This window comes from Lissotriton vulgaris, chromosome 6 (genome assembly GCF_964263255.1).
Source record: "Lissotriton vulgaris chromosome 6, aLisVul1.2, whole genome shotgun sequence".
Lineage (NCBI taxonomy): Eukaryota > Metazoa > Chordata > Amphibia > Caudata > Salamandridae > Lissotriton > Lissotriton vulgaris.
The window spans coordinates 197,290,738-197,311,219 of NC_141694.1; the positions used below are offsets into that span (position 1 = coordinate 197,290,738).

At 44.8% G+C, this 20,482-nt stretch overlaps 1 protein-coding gene across 2 annotated transcripts in view; it reads left to right on the forward strand.

Moving 5' to 3' along the window:
• The window catches only part of SLC25A27 (solute carrier family 25 member 27), a 174,840-nt gene that overhangs the window by 60,455 nt on the left and 93,903 nt on the right, over positions 1–20,482 (forward strand). For both annotated transcript variants that reach the window (XM_086926237.1, XM_086926238.1), the window contains exons 4-6: positions 3,970–4,092; positions 6,361–6,473; positions 9,857–9,941. In XM_086926237.1, coding sequence (XP_086782363.1) covers positions 3,970–4,092; positions 6,361–6,473; positions 9,857–9,941 — 321 coding nt within the window. The remainder of the gene's footprint in view (positions 1–3,969; positions 4,093–6,360; positions 6,474–9,856; positions 9,942–20,482) is intronic.

Here is a 20,482-nt window from a genome sequence, read left to right on the forward strand (position 1 = left end):
CCGACTGAGTAGACCACGAACTATGTTAATCTCAGAACGGTGACCTAGAACTCCACCAAGGGTCGCCCCTAAAGAGAAGATGAACGAAGTATGTGATTCTACCCGCTGCTGAACGCCTCGATGATGATGGAAGCAACAGGAAATACCCACCACAGAGACTCAAGAAACAAACAGATCCCACAACTCAGGGACAATTGCACTTTTCATCGCAATCCTATGCTCTGCGTTACGGAAGAAAATGCACCTGCTCCAAAACCGTAACGCATTTCTCCTATGAGGTCTGACGAAACCAAACAAAATGTACCCCTACCCGCAGACCCCCAACGACTCAATCCACATGAACATTTCTGTTGATAGAACAAATTGTAATCCAGGTGCTCAACAGTGCCAACAGAAGACGACAAAGACACCGAGAACTCTGATATTTTTACTATATCTCCTTTCTCTCCCAATCACCATTGGACTAACTATGCTCCCGCCGAATACAACAAGGACTTACTTATATGATAACTTACCAGCTCCTATTTCGAATGACTATAAGTATCTATGATCTGTACCCAACGCCCTCACTACGTAATTCTAGTCTGATATTACATTACGATGACTTTTCCTACAACCAACTTAACGATGAACCCGCTTACTAGATGATGAGATTTTTCAATGTGATGTTTATAATATGATGTATATGTACAGTTCCTTTGCCTAAGTCCCCTCTCCCTTACTTATGACCGCTGCAATAGGTATAGATAGGAAATAGGCCAGCAAGATGTCTTGGAAATGTTAAAGGGAGGACTGTGGAAAATTAATACAAGCTTGGTGAACATTATCGGCGCCATCTTGCCCCTTTTCGAGCCCATTCGTGCGCGTAAGCGGCAGCCATTTTGAGCACCATGGCCTCCCTGCCCCTCGCTGATAGCCAGCGCGTCTCTCTCTCTCTTAACCTCGCAAGCATCCCCCCCACACGCTGACAACCCCCGCTCTCTCATGCCTTGGGTCATAAACCCCTCTTCAGCGCAGCTTCACCACAGAATCCCATCCTGTTCCCAGCGCGACACCTCCCCTCATTCCTTTCATGGCCTCAGATCCTTTTGATGCAAACCCCCTTTCCCTGTGTCCCCGTTTGTCTTCCTTGTTCCCAGGCCGCCACCTGGCCCTGCGGATACTGTTTATTACCCCGTACAGTAGGAAGCTTCCCCTCCCTATCAAAAGACCCTCGAGCCGATCAAAACCCCCACCCTATGAGATCCGATCAACCCCATGCATTCCGTGAATCGGCGGAATGCCCTGCTGTGCGACAACCATCACCTGTTGTGACCGGGGTGGGGAATCCAACTGTAAATGTATGTGGGAACGGGTCTGAAGGGGAGATTCCGAGGATGTTCTTTCAAATATCAAAATGTTGCGAGAATGTGTTATGTGCAATAAAGGTCATAAACCCTAGTATAAGAGGCCAGGCCTCAGAGATGTGGTTAGAGCACCTCGTGACGATACTTGCTGTCTGAATTGATGTGTTCTCCTCCGGAGAGAATAAAATCCTCGTTTCCTGCCTTCCAGTATCCAGCGCCTGCTTCTTCATTGATTAACATTGGTGGGTCATAGAGGCGATACCGCCGGGCAACATAAAAGGGTCTTTGGTTACTGGTTGTCTTTGAAACCCCTTTTTAACACCTGGCCCTTGTATCTGACCGCACTCCATTGCTGCGACCAGATAGCTGAAATGGCACTTTGTGCTTTTAGTCACTATACCTACCATAAATCATCAAAATTGCATATCTCCGGTTCTAATGATTAAATGTTTGTTGTATTGATTTCAAATAATTAATTATATTTTACTCTATTTTTCTAAATTGGTGTGGGATTTTTCTTGTGTTGTGTTTTCAATTTATTGCTGTTTGTGTGCTTCATAAATACTTTACACCTTGCCTTAAAGGTAAGCCTGACTGCTTTTGTGCCAAGCTGCCAGAGGGTTAAGCACAGGTCGATTTAGTGACTTTCTGTGGTTCACCCTGACATGAATTGTGGCTCTTGCTTGAGTAGACTTTCACCCCCTTCAATCAACCACCCAATTTCTCACACCGGGCCCAAGTAATCCTAGTGTCTTCGGATTGGGCCAGCAAAGTGCGGTACCTGGGTCTTCTGGGTGTGAGCATCAGTCTTCTAATTAAGCTGCAGCTTCTGGAGGATCTTCCAGCGCAGCATCGGAGCATGGTTCAGCACTCAGCCCTGCGTAATCTACACCTCTATGCGTGGCATTTGTGCGACTGCACTTAACAGATTTTGATCTACCTCCTGGCTATCCTAGCAGCCAGGTATCCTTCAGCGAAAGCAGTTTACAAGTGACGCTGGGATAGGTTTGTGGCCTGGTGTAATGCGGACCCATTACAGGCCAAATTGTTGGATTCATTACTTTTTGTTTGTCTTTAACCCAGCAAGGACATGCAGGCGGCACTTTTAAAGGTTCTTATTTTAACCCGTAAGAAGTTTGACCAGCCATCTCTCTTCAAATCCCCTGCTGTGATGCATTTCTATAAAGGTTTCCCCCGAAACCTATGGTGATGTTACAGTTGGACAGTAACTCTGTCCTTTTGGTTTCTGATGTTCCCCCTTTGGGCTAATGCACTTTTTTTTCCTTTGCTTGCTGGCTCTCAAAGCAATATTCCTCACTGTAACAACACAAGCCTGTCCTGTGAGTGAACTTCAAGCACTATCGAATAAACTGCTTTACAACACGTCCAGGACAAGCTGGTGCAAAGGACGAAGGAGGCCTTTCTTCATAAGTTGGTAACCGATTTCTAGGTCTGAAAATGTTCTTTGTCCTTCAAAAGAGGAAGGGAGACTCCATTACCTAGATCCAAAACAACCATGTGCTTCAATATAGGAAGTACCAAAGATAACAGAGCGGATTATGAGCTCTTTGTGAGGGTCTCCTGGCCAAAGAAAGAAAAAACTGTGCTGGAGTGGACCTCATCCAGGTGGATCGTTCTCTGTATCAAGATCTGCCACACAATGGCAAAGAAGCATCCTCTGGAGGGTTTGAGGGCTCATTCCACCAGGGCCAAGGAAGCTACCACTGGACTGGCATGTTGAGTATCTGCCCTGGATATCTGTCAAGCTGTGTCATGGGCATCTAGTTCACATATTCATGAACCAATACTGGCTTGTCATCCAGGTCCAACTGGAAAGGCGTTTCCGCTGTTGGGTCGTACAGGACTTTTTGTACAGAGCCATTCCACAGACCCATCAACATGGATGATACTGCTTTAGTATCTATTCATACGGTGAAGAATCTGCAGTTAGAAGTATCAATCAGAAGAACAAGTTACTTAACGCTCATTGTGGTGTATACTCTATCAAACCACAGATTCCTCACCGCCCTTCCACCTCCACAATCTGTGAAAGGTACTCCTTTTACATCTTTTAAGGTCCCAGTTCTAGAGAGCTACATAAACGAGCTACATACACGAGTACTCAATTACGAATGCACTCTGCGTCTGAGGGAGCAGACAATGTTCAAAAGGAATCTGATGTCAGCATGCATGGATGGCTCATATGTTAAACTCTGTTCGGTGCTCCCGGGCTATTCTGAAAAATCTTGCGTATGTAGTCCGGTGCTTGGGGATATTTAGAATATAAGGAATATCTGGTTAGTGTCTGCCAAAAAGTCCGTTGACAAAAGTAGCTGGTTCCTTTTTACCTGTTCTATTTCACCTTTAATAAAGTTGGTAGTATCAAATATTGGTTTGCTGTTTTCCTAAATTTGCAGGCTTGTGATTTACAGGCTCTCTTAGACTCATTTGATGGCTTGTGTTATTCTGAAGATGTCCAGTATCTAACACTATCCTTTGTATATACTGTTGTAATTTTGCAACGTTAAATGGTGGACTTGCCTATTTCTGAGTAAACAACTCTGCAACGCAATAAATAGCTCGAAGATGGTTATAAGAATGTGGCATTTCTTTCTTGATCTAGGAAATCTGTGATTGGAGGTATGTTGGCAGGTGCAATTGGTCAGTTCTTTGCTAGTCCTACAGATCTAGTAAAGGTTCAGATGCAAATGGAAGGACGAAGGCGGCTAGAAGGAAAAGCTCCACGGTAAGTATGTACATTATTTAAGCAATTTAGTGACGTTGGTAAACAAATGCCCATCACCTGTACTGATAACATTAACGTGTCTCATATAGTACTTGATATCACCTTTTTTAACTTACCAGCCATCATGTTGAACTGATAAAAAGGACTTGCTATGATTTAAATATTTACCCTTTGGATTGTATCCAGATCTTTGAATAGTTGTTTAACTAGCTAAACAAAAACTCATACCCTGGATCCAAACACATACATGTTTCGTTCTAATGCCCACTGTTTGCTTATCCTGATCTTTCTACCGGCTTCTTTAAATTAGACACTGAATTTTTATATGATCTGAGTTAGACCACCAAAGTGAACTGGAAATAACCCTCACAAAACAGGACAAGATAGCGGGAAAAAGTCAGATTTTCTGTCTTCTGCAGATTCCCATTCAACCTTATTTTCCTTTCCATTTTCTTGAGAAAGTAAAAGCTTCAGTTTCCACTTTATGCCCATCATGTGCTCGTAAAGAAAGTTTGTGTTTTTTTTAAACGCTGAGCGCAGCTCAGATTTCGTACCACGCTCTTGGTAGTTCTTAGTCCAACAGCAGCACGCATAAAAAAAAAGAAATTGGCCATAAGATGCCCAGAAATGACTATGCAAGTACTTCTGGGCTTACAGAATGCAATTTCTGTAGACCAATATTACTTTTAGCTTTTTGCCAAATCCCGCTCCCTCCCCAATGTTTTTGCTATGATTTTCTGTTAACTCTGCTCTTTCACAATGAGTTTTGCAAAAAGAAAAAAATAACAAGAATATGAAAGAAAACTGCAATTAGTCAGCATAAAGAAAATCTGCACTTTACCTTTAAGACTGCAGGCTGACCATATTCTCCCAGTTCATCTTTCTGTTCTGCACAGAACATTGGATGTCTGCCCTCTTACTGCTTTTAATGCTGGCGTGACCGTGTCCTGCCATGCAGTGATAAGTATTGGCCCTGTCGCCCTCCAGGCTCCTTCTTTGATGATAAGGATACCATAATAGCATTGCTTTAATCAGATTCTCCTCCCTTCATTCTTGGGGTTTTCAGTCTGAACCCAAGTAATGACAACCATTCCTCTTTGACCACTTCCTACTAAACTACCAATTAAAGCCTTCTATACATGGTAAACCACTAAACCCAAATCTCATAGACAAAACTAATGCCCGCTCCCTTTTCTTGACATTGCATTCTAGGCTTTGTGATCAAGTTTTCCGTCCCAGTTTTTTCCTTAGTCCATTGTTTAGAAATCACAGCGGACTACTCACTTTAGGTGCAGCAATTTATACATATAAAATATTTCTTTCAAGTCATTTTAAGAGTCATTGTTTTCTCAATATCATGTGCTTTTAACATAAAGGCAAATCGAAAAAAATACTAAGTGAAGTATATATTGCATTAATCTGAGATGAGAAACGGTTGCATTTTTGCTCAGTCCTTCGATACTTTTGGTCTCATAATCTGGAAAAATCCTCTTGTGAGGACTATATTGTCTCACTAATTCAATATGCTAAAGAAAGGTATGGTTAAGTAACATCAATATTGCTTTAGATATTTCCAACAGAACAGCCCGAGGCTTTGCCATTAGGGCTCCTTTTCCTTAATATTTCATTTAGTGTAATAGGGTCTTTTGGTGCTTCAAATGTCCCAGAATCCTGATCTAAGCGTATCTCTTCTAGGTAATGCATAATGAAAGTGTTTTTATCTTGTGAAGCCATATCTATAAGCCAAGATATATCTTACTCATACTCTGCTTTTGATCCACAAACTTTTGTACAGACAAGACTCAAAAGGTATCTTACTGTTAAGATTCTCTGTTATCTTTATGGTCCAAAGTGCACATCTGACTTCTTTATTATTTTTCTCCGCAACATATTCTTTCAATTTCTGCCCTTTTTTCGACTGCTCTTTCCTCCTTTTTGGCAAGTTTTAATTGAACTTGCTCAATTGAGATGGTTAAATTTCAAGCACATACACAATACCCTGAACTCGCACGTAGTCGCCGCGTGATTACATCACATTATGCTTTACATTAATATAATGGTTCAGTTACTTATATTGTCTGTTTATAGTAGCAATTACGTTAGAAATGATATGTCAGCCTTGCAGCAGAAACTGAGAACCTTTAGCCTTTGAACCTGCGTGCATTTGTAATCTACCAGATAACACTGCTGACTTGGATTTTACTGCAAAAGTCAACATTTATTTAGCCTTGAATTATAGACTGTATTGTTTCTTTTTTTCTATTCCAGAGTGCGTGGCATGTATCATGCGTTTGTGACAATCGTCGCCAAAGGAGGAGTTCGAGGTCTTTGGGCGGGTTGGGTGCCAAATGTTCAAAGAGCTGCTCTTGTAAATATGGGAGGTAAATTTCAATATAAACATCACACTATTTGAATAAATGTACTGAACTGAAATAAGTGAAATAGAAAATAGGTTTATTAATTCACAATAGTTTTTTGTTCGGCGATTATGGTCACTTTTTACTTGTGGAAACTAAGAAAGGACACAAATAAACTGCATTTGTGGGTGCCTTGTTTAAATGGCACCTTTCCAAATCATGCACAAGCCAAGCCGCAAGTGATTATTTACTCTATAGAGCAGTGTTCCCCAAATTGTGGGTTGTGACTCACTAGTGGGTCACAAGTCGATTTTTCGTGGGTAGCAAAAGTCTAAACAATAAATAAAGATGCCTTTAAATTCTACATTTACATTGTAACATTACCTGAGCTTCAAAGGCCAAGACCAAATGTCAGGATCTGTCTCTGACAAATTGCTGCTTTTTTAACATGGGGACTGCTGTTCACAAACTCCTCTCACTTTACAGTTAGAAAGAAAAGCAAAGTGAATTACGTGACAATCTTTCTGGGCTACAGACAGTGTGAAAGAAAAAAGACTATAGGATGTCATTTTGTTGCAACTTACAACAAAATGTGAATACCTCGAAATGAACTGTACATTCAGCTGTTAGAAATGCAAATATGAAGCACACTGCTTTAAATTATGAAGTGTGATGGACACTAAGACTTTTAACGCGATCAAAACAAATTAAGATACTTTACGTGATGATGCACAAATGTGGAATATTCACTGAAAACAGCTTTCTGTACATTATCATTGTGTGTATTAGTGGCCATTCCAGTGAAAAATGTGCTGTTTGTAAATGAGAACCCACTACCACATGATGCTTTAGTTACATTAAGAAATTGCCTGCTTCGTCTCATTAAGGCTAGATGGGTCGCAAAAGTTTGTGGTTCTGTAAATTGGGTCGTGAGTCTAAAAAGCTTGGAAAGCACTGCTGTAGAGAGTAGACTTTCCTTTTTTAAGTACTAATGTACATTAACAATACTATCGATAAAATATTGCGTATTCTAAGAGTTTTTAAATGTTGCATAGCATGGTATCTCTGGCCATCCAATTGTGGGTAGCAGTGAGTTAGTGAGCATCTTTCGTTTCAAGGTGATTGTAAAGGAAACATAAATTAGATAGAGAACCTGATTAGTCTCTGTGTTTGGCCCAAGCCAACCAACAAGTATGCGAGTGAATGAAGAACAGCATATTATTGTGATATTGCTTGGATTAAAATTTACTCTAACGTATTTAGTCGGTCTATGTCATATAAATATAAAAAAACAACTAGACTTCACAAGGATTTCATAACCTCATACCATAATTAAGAAGTATTCTGATGGTGATTCCGGAGTTTGATAATTTTCTGCAACAGCCTATATTTTTTGACATTACAATTGTCCAGTGTCCAGCAAGCAAACTGTGTGTGTGTGTGTGTGTGTGTGTGTGTAGTGCAGTGTCTTCCTGTTTTATTGTGTGTTCTGTCATGCATTGTGATGATTTGAATTTGTCCAGTGACTCTGCATCCGGTGGTCACTGAGGGATGCTACCACAGCAGGCTGCTACACTGTACTGTACCTAGAGTACAATAAAGTACACCATTATGAGAAGGGAGAAAAAAAACTTTAGGGTATCGGAGGTACACAAACCCTTTTTCCTGTACTCATGGGAGATTTGCCTACAGACTCCCTCTCTAAGAAACTTCTGAACAAATGCTGCAACAACGGAACCACAGTTCTGAGAAAACAGTGAGTGAAGTAACCAATATTTAATATATAAGAATTGGAAAATCGACTAATAAATAACTCAAGGAGCAGTGTGAAAAAGCCATCCACTTACAATGTATATTAGAAATCAACATACTGAAAATTATTTTGTTTTTCAGACAAATATAGCAGCACTACTTCTAAGTTAGGTAATAGACCCATTGAAAAACACAAGTCCCTTTGTTTCTCCCGGTATACCTTTACAAAGTCTTTTACAGAATACAAAGGCCATCCCATGAGAAACTATACAAACAGAATAACATAATCTAATCAAGATAACCAAAGAACGCTAGTTTGCTTAAAGCCTTACCAAACTTCCCCAGAAGGTCTAGTGTCAATGAATAGCGCTGAATCGTTTTTAAACAAAGAATGGCAGCTAGGTATAAGTTACTGCACCACCCAGTATAGTCACATACAAGTAAGGACTTCTATATAGCCCACCTCGAATGACCAGCTGTCGCATGGCCATAAACCAGACACAAATATAACAATAAGATGGGAGACAATATAAACACAAACAGTGAAAAATCTGAGTTCCAACAATTTTAGTCCACAGTTTCCAGTATAAGCAGGACAATTCTTTATTTTCTTTCACATTCAACATTCTTATTGTTCAGGCAACAAGCACAGGCAACACATTTTGCCTATAGACAAGGGCTACTTCAGGGCACCATATAAGATAAGAATGAAAGTTCATCAGTGTTAAACACTCTAAATTCCTGCCACAAATCCACAGTCATCTCAAGTTATTTATTAGATATTTTTAAATTCTTGTACATTTGTATTATGGCTATTACCTCCTTTTCTGAATCATTCCCTCCTTTAAGCGGGCTCTTTTCTTCTAATGATTTGGTGTTATGCCCTACCAGAATACAATTGTTTAATTACTGCAACTCGAGGATGACCGATTTTGAAAATATGAAGAGGAACTGTGGATTTGTGGCAGGAATTTAGAGTGTTTAACACTGATGAACTTTCATTCTTATCTTATATGGTGCCCTGAAGTAGCCCTTGTCTATAGCCATAATACAAATGTCCATTGACATAGTTTCCATTCAAGATCCCCCTACGCCATACGAACAATCCTGCGTCATCCCCTTAATCAGCTGCTTGTGAGTGAAGTAACAAATATTTAATGTACAAGAATTTAAAAATATCTAATAAATAACTTGAGAAGCTGGGTATAAAAGCCAACCACTTGCAATGCATATTAGAAATCAACATACTGAAAATGCTTAGGTTTTTCAGACAAATATGGCAGCACTACTTACAAGTTTGGTAATAGACGCATTGAAAAATACAAGTCCCTTTCTTTCTCCCGGTATACCTTTTTTACAGAGTACAAAGGCCACCCCATAAGAAACTAAACAAACATCAGAATAAAATAATTTAATCAAGGTAACCAAAGAACCCTAGTTTTCCCTAAAGCCTTTCCCAACTTCTCCAGAAGGTGTAGTGTCAATGAATAGCAATGAATAGTTAGGAACAGCAAGCAGTGAGATCTAGAGATAAGGAATTATTGTGGTATATTTCTGTTTTACAAAGACTCTTCAACTTCTTCCAAACTTGCAAAGCAGCACATCAATAAAATAGCAAAATTCATAGCATGTAAAGACGTTTTCCTTTTCCCTAGATCTAACCACTTATGATTCGGTGAAACACTTTTTATTACGAAACACAAGACTTAAGGATAATGTGGTCTGTCACAGCATAGCCAGGTAATGTATTGTGTTGATGTTTTGGTTCGCTTTCTAATATTTATATAATGGCTTCAAGTATGTATATCAGTTTTAATGATTACACATTACTTTGTCCATTGTTAGGTATTCATTAACATTTATAAAAACTATTCTGTTTCTACTTGTTTTGATGGCTGGGATACGTTCATAAAGAGACCTATACCTCCATAAAACTACAGTTAAACACTGCACATCTGTTTTTTTTCTTCCCTCAAATCCTGTTAGTTTATCTTAGATTAGTCAAAATATTTTGTTCAAACCCTAGTCTTTGACTTTAGGGACATCAGGCTTAGATACAATGAAACTGGGCGAGCGGGTGTCTGGTAACACTGCAGTAGGGGCTTGGCCTTCAGCAGCTCACAATGATTTTTGCTGATCAGAATTATCTCTTACTACAGAAAAGGTTGGACACCCTGGTCCTAGACAAACGTACAATTTCTTTCCATTTACAAATTTTGTGGAAAAAGAGTGCCATAGATTATATAGGCATTAGGCTTACTGAATTGCCAGTGTTACTTTTGCACAGCTAATTCTAAATATGGAGCAAACCTCTCTAAACACTGGGTATCAACCTTTTCCAATTTTACTTTGCAAATCGAAATAGGTGGCATTATTTTGTGTTCACTTAAAGGCATAGGGTATCTGTTTTGTAGGAAAGGATAGTTATTCTTTGTTTTCCTCTGCTGCTCTGTTGGCAAACATGCCAGTTTGTGTGACAAATAACCTCTGCTGTGTTTTGCCACAATGTTCAAAACTGATGATAATACTTTGTGTATTGATTATCGTTTGCACTCTGGTACTGGAACAGTGTGCCAACATTGTCATTTAAATGCTGGATATCTGGCTGCAAGAAAGAGGTGGAGAATATCTGCATGACAAGATTGAAATTGTCAAAAGTCGCTGCATGTCCTCATCCAAGAGGAGCACCACTCACTCTACAATAGTGCCCTAGCTGTGCAGTTGGACAAGGATAGGTACACACCCTCAAGATCTTGCTGGAACCTATTATGACATTTTGCCTGGATCCCTCAGAGATAATCTACTATCATCATTACTATTCTTGTTTGATACTAATGGGCTCATAAGCAACATGTATGTTTTGTTCTCAATGTCTTTCTAGTATCAGCTGTTGAGGTACAATTTGTTGATGGCCGAGACATTATTGTAGGGACCATTGGCGATGGATTTGAGGTTGTGGGACTTTACACGTTTTTTAGACATGACACTTAGCTAAACATTGTTCCTGATCTTTTAGTTTCTGTACATGTGCATCATATTAGCTCTCCTAAGGTGTAAAATCACCTAGTCCTCACTGAGCCTCAAGGTATAAAACCCAAGGCAGATCCTGATCCGAGGGAACAAGCTAATGTTCAAATAGAGGCCATATTTTCAAGTATCTAAAAGGTTTCCGCAGATGTTATGGGAGTGCGATACCTCATTGGAGACACTAGTATCAGCTCAGACAAGGTACGGAGCCTTTACCCCTTGATACCTTGGACTTTTCTAGGGTGTTTCCATTTGTTGAAATGACAGCATTTCATGAAGTTTTAGTGGTTGAGGGAAACCATCCTGCTTAGTATGTCCATTCGCTGGTCATTAAAAACTGTTCTGCTTCTCTCTCCTATCCATTTCCTGTGCAGTGGTATTATCAGGGTCCTGATATTAGGTGACGCAAGCCTGAAAATTAATATTTGGAGTGACAGTGTCCGTCCTGTTTTCTGATACGAACATAGCGTACGTTGCAACTGTGAATGTCCTGTGTGATACATGCCGCTTCATGTTCAACAGTGAGAATCAAAGGTTGCTCACGTGCATGGATAACTTGAGAGAAGGATTCAAGTTCTTAAGAAGATTAGGAGCTTGCCGACGATGTATAGTTCCTCTCTTTCTCAGGCTATGGGGATAATTTAGAGTCTGGTGGATGGAAAAATACAGCAGAGGGACCCTGAAAACCTAAGACCATAGGCACGGGGAGCAACCCACCAGGTGTGAAGTACTTAAATGAACATGAAATGGGATTTTCACAAGGAATGGCGAATCAAATAAATGAAAATCTACTAAAAACACCCACAGAACAGCTAAGTTATTTAAGAAAAATTTATTTTCAGTTGATTAATTTTGATAAAATCATTTAGTTCAGCATTGAGAAAGGTCAGTTTCTAATTTGAAAGAACATTGGATTATGGAATCATAAGGAAACATCAGCCCAAGAGCAAATGTGACAATAAAAACATGACACACCATTCATTCATTCAATCAATCATGCACACTCTCTCTATCAAGCAAACCAAGTATTCACATGCAATAAAGCATCAAAAACAGCATACAGTGGGAGAAAAAGCGCCGACGCGCGTTTCGGAAACTGAAGGTTGTTCAAGAGAATCCTTCATCAGGGCGCATATATTTAATCCATAGATCTGTGCGGTCCGGAGCGATCCAAATTTATTAGCACACCGTAAGAATTAAATCAATTCACAATTTCAATGTTGGGCTGACAAAGCATATCTCTGGGTCCATGGGAACTGACCAAAATGTAGGAGTCGCTACTGGTGAGAAAATTGTTCTGGAGAGTATGTACAGGTGATGCAGGCTAAGATTAGGAGCTTGCCGATGTATAGTTCCTCTCTTTCTCAGGCTATGGGGATGATTTAGTCTGGTGGATGGTACTGCATCACAAATGTGAAGCATAACTAGCCGGCGACCAAGATGGCCGCGTAGGGACTCTGCTCCGCCGACCTCCGTTCCCTGTCATTACATCCTGCTGCCAATCCTGTGCCCGAGCCCCACTCCCTGACTTGGGAGTAAAAGTGACGCCCGTAGGAACTGCCCTGGCTCGTCTCCGTGGTCCGGCGGCGGAGTTACACCGCTCGGAAGTTCGGGGCCTTGTCCGGCGTGGAAGCCGAGGCCTCGAGTGATAGTGAGGCTGACTGGAGTGCAATAACAACGGGGGCCGCGGAACAGTTTACATCGGTCCGGCCCGACATGTGGAGCGAATTTCCCGGGTTCTTCGGTGGGCCCCATTGTCTCTGCCAGTGAAGCAAAGTTGGGTTGGGAAGGGCGCGGGTGCTCGTGATGCGCCGGCCCGGCCCAAGGAACCATCTATCGGGGCTGCGCAGTGCCCCGGCCGCCCCGAGACATTCACTGTCTGTGGATTGCCGATGCCGGTCAGCCCTGGTTTTTTACACCCCCGGGGAAATAAAAGAGCCCGTTGTGATCCTGGGAGTGGTGGTACAGAGTAGCAGGGGTGCAGGAACTGACCGCTGAGCCTGCATTACCCCGAGGAGCTCAGGAATGATGGTGACTGGGGAGAGCTGAGGCTGTGCTGTCTTATAAAGGCCCGCAAGTGGTGGAGAATACGTTGGTGGCCAAATAAAGGAGAGACGTGTCCGGGCCGACTTGGGAGACCCCCTTTGGATGTCTTGTGCTGCAGCAGTTGTACCGGGAGGTGCCTGCGGGGTGCCCACTGGCTGCCCAGCGTCGGAGAGGAAGAAAGTGCCCAAAGACGGGGTGCGAATTGTGTAGCTGTGGAGCACTCTCCGGGTCGATAAAAAGGCACCGGGGAGAATAACTGCTGGGCACGGCCGTGGCATGGTGGGACTCCGAAGAGGTGAGCCAGTGATAGACTATGCGAAGGGGGATGGCAGAGATGTGTTGTGGTGCAGTCTGACCCTATCACAGTCGGTTGTTCACCGCGATTGGCATGTGGACTCTTGAAGAGGAGTGAGACCCTTGAATCGCTGGTCACTTTCCAGAAGCGGTGGAGTTTGTTGGAGTGCTCTTGACTGGGTGACCGGACATGGCCTAGTGGAGGCTCGGAGGGGGCGAGATCAAATGCGGCCCGTTGGTAGGCGACAGGGTAATGTGACTGATCTGTGACCCTTACCTCAAGGCTGAAGTTCAACCTGGCCTGGCCTAGTGGAGCAAGATGGCGACGAAGACGGAGTTGGACAAGCCCCCACCTCGGTCCTCCAAGGGGTCCAGGACCATCCAATCGAACCGGCTGGATCGCTACACTTTACCTAGGGGGTCCCCGGTGGAATCGAAAAAGACCCCGTCGGAGGGTGGGGAGGTCACTTTTGCACACACTGAACCAACATTGACGGATCTTATGGCGGCTATCAACGGGGTTCAGGAATCCCCGGGCCAGAAGATGGAAGCCCTGGACAACAAGCTCGACATAGTCACGATCAAGATGGGGCTGATACGGGCGGACCTCACGAAGGCCAATGAAAAGGTTAAGTCACTGGAGCTCAAGACGGCCAGCCTGATTGACGACGTGAACTTGCTGCAACAGGAGGTGCAAGACCTCAAGGCCTCAAAAGGCCTCATGGATCGCAAGCTGGACGATTATGAAGGAAGGGTCAGGCGTAACAACGTTCGTATTCTTGGGGTACCCGAGAAATCAGAAGGCCAAACGCCGGATCTGTTCATTGAGAATATTGTTCTCAACCCCCTCACGCCTAAAGGCCTTAGTAATTTTTTTACGGTTGAACGTGCGCATAGAGTCCCTGGGGGCAGACCGGGAGCGCCCCCACCCCGGACTATGATTTTAAGGATCCTGAATTTTTGTGACCGGCACGTGATTTTACAGGCAGCTCGTAATGCGCCCCCTTTGAAATATGAGAACGCAACTCTCTCCTTCTTCCCAGACTTTACCCAAATGGTACAAAAGCAGCGTCAGAGCTTTTTATCGGTGAAGAAGAAATTGAGAGACAAAGGACTAAAATACGCTATGATGTTTCCAGCCCGTCTCCGGGTGGAGCTCAATTGGAAGGCCTGGTTCTTTGACAATCCTGAGGTGACGACGGACTGGTTGGACAGTGTACACGCGACTGAGGTGGAGAGCCTAGACTGAGGCAAAGCAGAAAAACAGTGATCTATTCTAAAATGGTGTCTGTGGGGCTTAAATAGTATGTAATGACTGGGGGGTGGGGCGGGTATGTAACGGTTCTCCTGACTTGCTGCGCCAGTAAAGATGTCGCTATAGTTTGATCTGAAATGGGGTTGCGGGCAGGGAGCGGGTGGGGGGGGTTGGCTGGCTAGTTTGGTTCCTCCCTCTATTTTCTACCTCTAGTTAGCTGTAGATTAGTGTTGTGGTGATAGGGGGTGACAGGCACACTGCTAGTTGGGGATGCGTGTAAGCTGCAGGCAGAGATGCAGGGTGGGGGGTTGAGAGTTGTTTTTTTTTTCTTCGTATTCAAGCTTCTATTGTGTGTCACATTATTAGCAGTCTGTTTACATTTTTTTATATTCCTTTTCATACACGATGATGGGGGGTAGGGAACTGAAGGTTTTGAGTTGGAATGTGAATGGGTTGGGGGACAAAATTAAACGTAGTGTGGTTCTTCAGTATCTTAAACGTCATGCGCGGGATGTGGTCTAACTACAAGAAACACATTTAGTGGGTAATTCATGTAAGGCGATGCATAGAAGGGGGTACAAGTTGGTGGCTCATGCGGGATTCACGTCTGGGTCTAGGGGGTTGGGCATCCTGATTCGGAAGGCGCTCCCGTTGGTGATAGACTCCACGTTGGAGGATGATAGGGGCAGATATGTTGGAATTACGGGTCTTTGGGAGGGGCATGTTCTTACCCTCTTGTCGGCCTATGGTCCCCCGGGTATGCAGTCCACTACATTCGTTGATTTGGGAAAGCTTCTGCTTGAACTGCCGGTAGGGCTTTTGATCCTGGAGGGTGACTTCAACACAGTGGTTTCTGGAGTTATGGATTGACATCCCTAGCGAGATACGGGGCGCGCCCAGCGATGGCTGCCCGACTTTCTTGATGCAATGGGTTTCGTGGATAGCTGGAGACTGCTCCACCCTGACCAGAAGCAATACATATTTCACTCTGGTGCCCATGGTAGCCTCTCCCGCCTGGACTACTGTTTGGTTTCGACGGCTCAGGCGTCTTACATCACTGAAGCTGTCCATCTCGCCAGGGGTATCTCTGATCATTCCCTGCTTTGGTTCCCGTTTTGTATCGCTTTGGGATCGGCGGTAGGGTAGCCCCTATTAACCCCTGGTATATCCGTAACCTCAAACTTCGTAAGGACCTCATTAAGGCTCTAGATCATTATTTTATGGATAATGAAGGATCGGTGTCCTCCTCTATGTCTCTCTGGGAAGCTTTTAAAAGGTTCATCAGGGGTTAGGCTCTATCACTGATAGCTGGAACAAAAAAGGAAAGGAATAAAAAGGCTGTTGAGGCGGAGACTGAGATTGTTCGCCTGGAAGGGGAACTGGAGCAGGAGGTAACTCGGGCTAAATTGCATATTTTGAGCCTTAAGCAGTATGATTATAAATCTCTAGTCACCGATAATGCTAGGGCTCTCAGTAGGGAGCAGCAGGGTAGGCTTTACGACCTCGGGGATACAGCAGGGAAACGTATTGCTTGGTTGGACAAAAAGGACAGGGCTGAGCGTGTCGTCCAAGTACTTGTTACGGACGAGGGAGCGTTGCTTACTGAATCCCAGAGTATTGTTGCAAGCTTTGCGGCATATTTTTAGACTGCATACCTCTGTCTCGGATCGGCCGGAAGAGTACTCCCATTTGCTGCTTCGTGATGTACAGCTCCCTCGTTTGTCCAGTGAGGACCGTGATTTTATGGACCGTGCCTTGACAGCCGGCGAAATAGCTCAAGCTATTCGCTCCTTTAACTCGGGTAAGACTCTAGGACCCAACGGGCTCCCAATTGAACTCTACAAGCTCAGGCCAGATAAGCTGGCTCCTTAACTTAAAGGTATGTTTGTTGAGGTCCTGGAGAAGGGGATACTGCCTTGTCATCAGAGAGTTGCGTCAGTGGTAGTGATTCATAAGGAGGGTAAACCAAAGACTAATTGTGCCTCTTATAGGACAATTTCCTTATTGAACGCTGAGCCCAAAATACTGGCCAAGCTTCTCTCTAATAGGCTGGTGAAAGTGATCAGCCGACTGATACACCCAGATCAATCGGGCTTTATTCCCACCAGAAATACCGCCCTGAATTTACGTAGGTTGCATGGCGTGATAGCCAGGGCCCACACTCTGTAGGAACCTGCCGTATTCACTTCACTTGATGCAACCATGGCTTTTGATACTGTAGAATGTTCCTATTTGTGGGCGGTCCTTACTAAATTTGGTTTTGGCCCTGGCTTTATTGGCTGGGTGCGTTTATTGTACACTGAGCCGCTCGCCCAAATAGTGGTTAATAATCGTGTCTCGGCGTCATTTCCTCTCAGTCGGGGCCCTCGGCAGGGCTGTCCCCTCTCTCCCCTTCTTTTCTCGCTGGCCCTGGAACCCCTAGCGGCCTGGATTCGCTGGGAGCCATCTATCCGGGGCATTCGATGGTCCCCTGATTGGGAGAACCGGATCTCCTTGTATGCAGATGAACTACTGCTTTACCTGACTTCTGCTCGGAAGTCCCTTATTGTTGTGTTTGATGTCCTGGCCTCTTTTGTTAAGAACTCCGGGCTTTCCATCAATTGGGGGAAATCTCTCTTGTTTGTTCTTAAAGGGGAGATCCCGGTCCCTCCGCGAAATTGTCCCATATAAATTACTACGGGCGGGTTCAGGTATTTGGGGATTTTCATTTCTTTGGACGCGGCAGTCCGGTACGCCAAGAATCTCCTTCCCCCTTTGCAGAGGCTTAGGAGCGACACCGCTAACTGGAGGAAACTTCCGCTCTCGTTGTTGGGGAGAGTGGCTCTTTAAAATGATGTCTCTGCCTCGTTTCCTTTATGCCCTTCAGAATACCTTCGATGTTGTGCCGGCTAGTTATTTCCGTGAGGTGGAAGGGTTGCAGCGTAGTTTACTATGGGAGGGCAGACCCCGTATTGCTTTAGCCAAGCTGACGCTCCCATGGTATGATGGAGGTGTTGCCCTCCCAGACATCAAACGATACTATTGCGCTTCCCAGCTGGCCGCAGTCAACCATGGAACATATGGGCCCGGCTATGCTATGGATAAGTAGCTCCTCCCGGGAGGTAGTTACAACAGGGCACTGTACTCTAAGTCAGCGAAGCTGAACTTGACAGGCCAACTAAACATGCTGTGCGGATCTGGCACGATGCCATGAGTTCTTTGGGATGGAGGGACAAACTGACGCTAGCTACCCCACTTTTTGATTCGGAGCGGCTGGGTAAGCTTTGGAATACGAGAAGATTTGATAAGTGGGATCTGATAGGGATCTCAACCATTAAAGACATTTGGAGCAAGGGGAGGATTAAAACATTTGAAGAAATACAGGTCGAATTTGAACAGACAAGGTCTGAGTACTTTCGCTATGCGCAAATTCAACACGCATTACAGGCGGCCCTGCCTGTGGATGCGGACCTGCCGGAGGCCTCGCCTCTTGAGGATAGAATTTTTTTAGATGGTCATCTCCCCGAAAAAATGATCTCCCTGATCTATAAGAAACTAATTAATCACAGGGCGGATCTACTTTCGGGAGTTGAGAGATAAGTGGACGCATAGAATTGGATGATGAGGTCTGGCAATTGGTTGTGACCTCTCCAAAAGTGGTTGCTATTCCTGCGAGGTTGCGGCTCGTTCAGTTAAAAATACTACACAGGGTCTATGTCACAGGCCCCGCCTTGTACGGATGGGGTTATTGGAAGTGAGGCGAGGCACTCCGCGGCAGTCTTGCGTAAGGCAAGAGGCTAGTAGGCGGTCCTCCGCTCAGCGTAATAGTACTTTAGGATGGATGGATCGACGCGCAGCGCTCGCGCGCAGCAGGCGCGTCGTAGGCGCGCCGGAGGTGCGCCAGAGGTAAGCCCGTTTGCGCCCGTTCGCGCAACGGACGCGCTTAGGGCCGCTACCTCTGGCCCCTCTAGCTCCCATCGTATCACCTATTCCCGGCCTGACCTACTGAGGCTCAGACCCTGTCAGAATGGGGCCAGACCACTAACTACCAAGCGAATCTCCTGTGGATTGCTTAATGTCAGATCTCTCTGTAAGCACCACATGGAAATCGCCTTTCTTATTGAGTCTGAAAATCTCGACGTCCTCTTTCTCACAGAAACGTGGACCCGGGAGGACTGTGAGGTGGAGCTGGGCCTAGCCTGTCCTTCGGGCTATAAAATCAGTCATACTCCTCGCCCGCTTAACCGAGGAGGAGGAATCGGATTCATCTATAAAGATTCGCTTACTCTCTCCCAGCTAAAGATTCGTGAGGTATCAGGTTTTGAACTGATGGGCTTTACAGTTAAACAGCAGGAGCTGAAACTGTGCTCAGGTGTTCTTTGTTATCGCCCCCCAGGACCAGCACCAACTATGGCACTCCTCATTGACTTGATTTACGAACTCTCTAGTTCCCACTCCAAGTTACTGATTCTTGGTGACTTTAACCTGTGGGCCGGTGGCTCAAGGGACAATGTATTTTATTCCCTCAGCCAAGCCTGCATGGATATTAAGATGGAACAGTTGGTGAATGCCACCACGCATCGTAAGGGTCACATTCTGGACTTGGTATTCGCGGACCCATCATGGGTTTCGATAGAGGATATTAAGTGCCAGTATTGGACAGACCACTTTTTGATCTTGTTTTCTCTCTGGCTGGAGGACCATACCTCACGAGAGGCTGGACTACCCCAAGCTAAATTAGAGAGACCGTGGTCCCGTATTCTTAAAACCTCCCCCCTGCCTAACATCTTAGATAAGGACTTTAAGCTTGGCACTACAGCCGAGGAGAGCTATGCTTGCTTCTGTCAATCAATTTCGAGCTCCTTGGATAAGCTGGCACCCCTTCGGAAGTCACGGGGTAGGGTGAATCGAGCTAGCCCTTGGTATACGAGCGAACTTCGTCAGCTCAAACTCGACTGCAAACGTGCCGAAAGGGTGTGGAGGAAACAATACCTAGACTCGGAGAAAACTGTGTTCCGGTCTGCCATACAAAATTACAAGGCTCAGATCAAGTTGGCAAAAGCGTCCTATCTTGAATCCACCTTGACTCATGCCCCTAACAAGGCACAGGCCCTTTTCAAAATTGTCAGAGACCTTGCCCATCCCACGTGTGTGGCCAGTTCCGTCCCCGCATCGCAAGACCTCTGTGATTCTATTGCCGAGGCCTTTGAGGAGAAAATCCGCAGAATCCTGGAGGGTCTGCAGGACCCAGTCGATTCTCCTACTGGTTCGGGAGCTCCGGAGCTGATGGCTAGCCGACCCTTGCAGGGGATTTCTCACCCCTGTTTAGAAGCTCCAGCCTCAACTACCAGCCGACCCCGACCAGAGGATCAGGCATACAACTTGGGAGCTCCGGCAATCGAGGCCAGTCGACCCCAGTTGAGTGGCTTTCCCCTCTTCCCCGTGGATCAGGCTCTTAGTTTGGGAGCTCCGGCAAGGGAGGCCAGTCGACCCCAGCTGAGTAGCTTCTCCTCGCCCTCCCCGGACCAAGTCCTCAGTCTGGGAGCTCCGGCAAGTGAGGCCAGTCGACCCCAGCTGAGTAGCTCTCCCCCACCCCCCTTGGTCCGGGCCCTCAGTCTGGGAGCTCCGGCGACGAAGGCCATTCGACCCCAGCTGAGTAGCTCTTCTCTGCCTCCTGCGG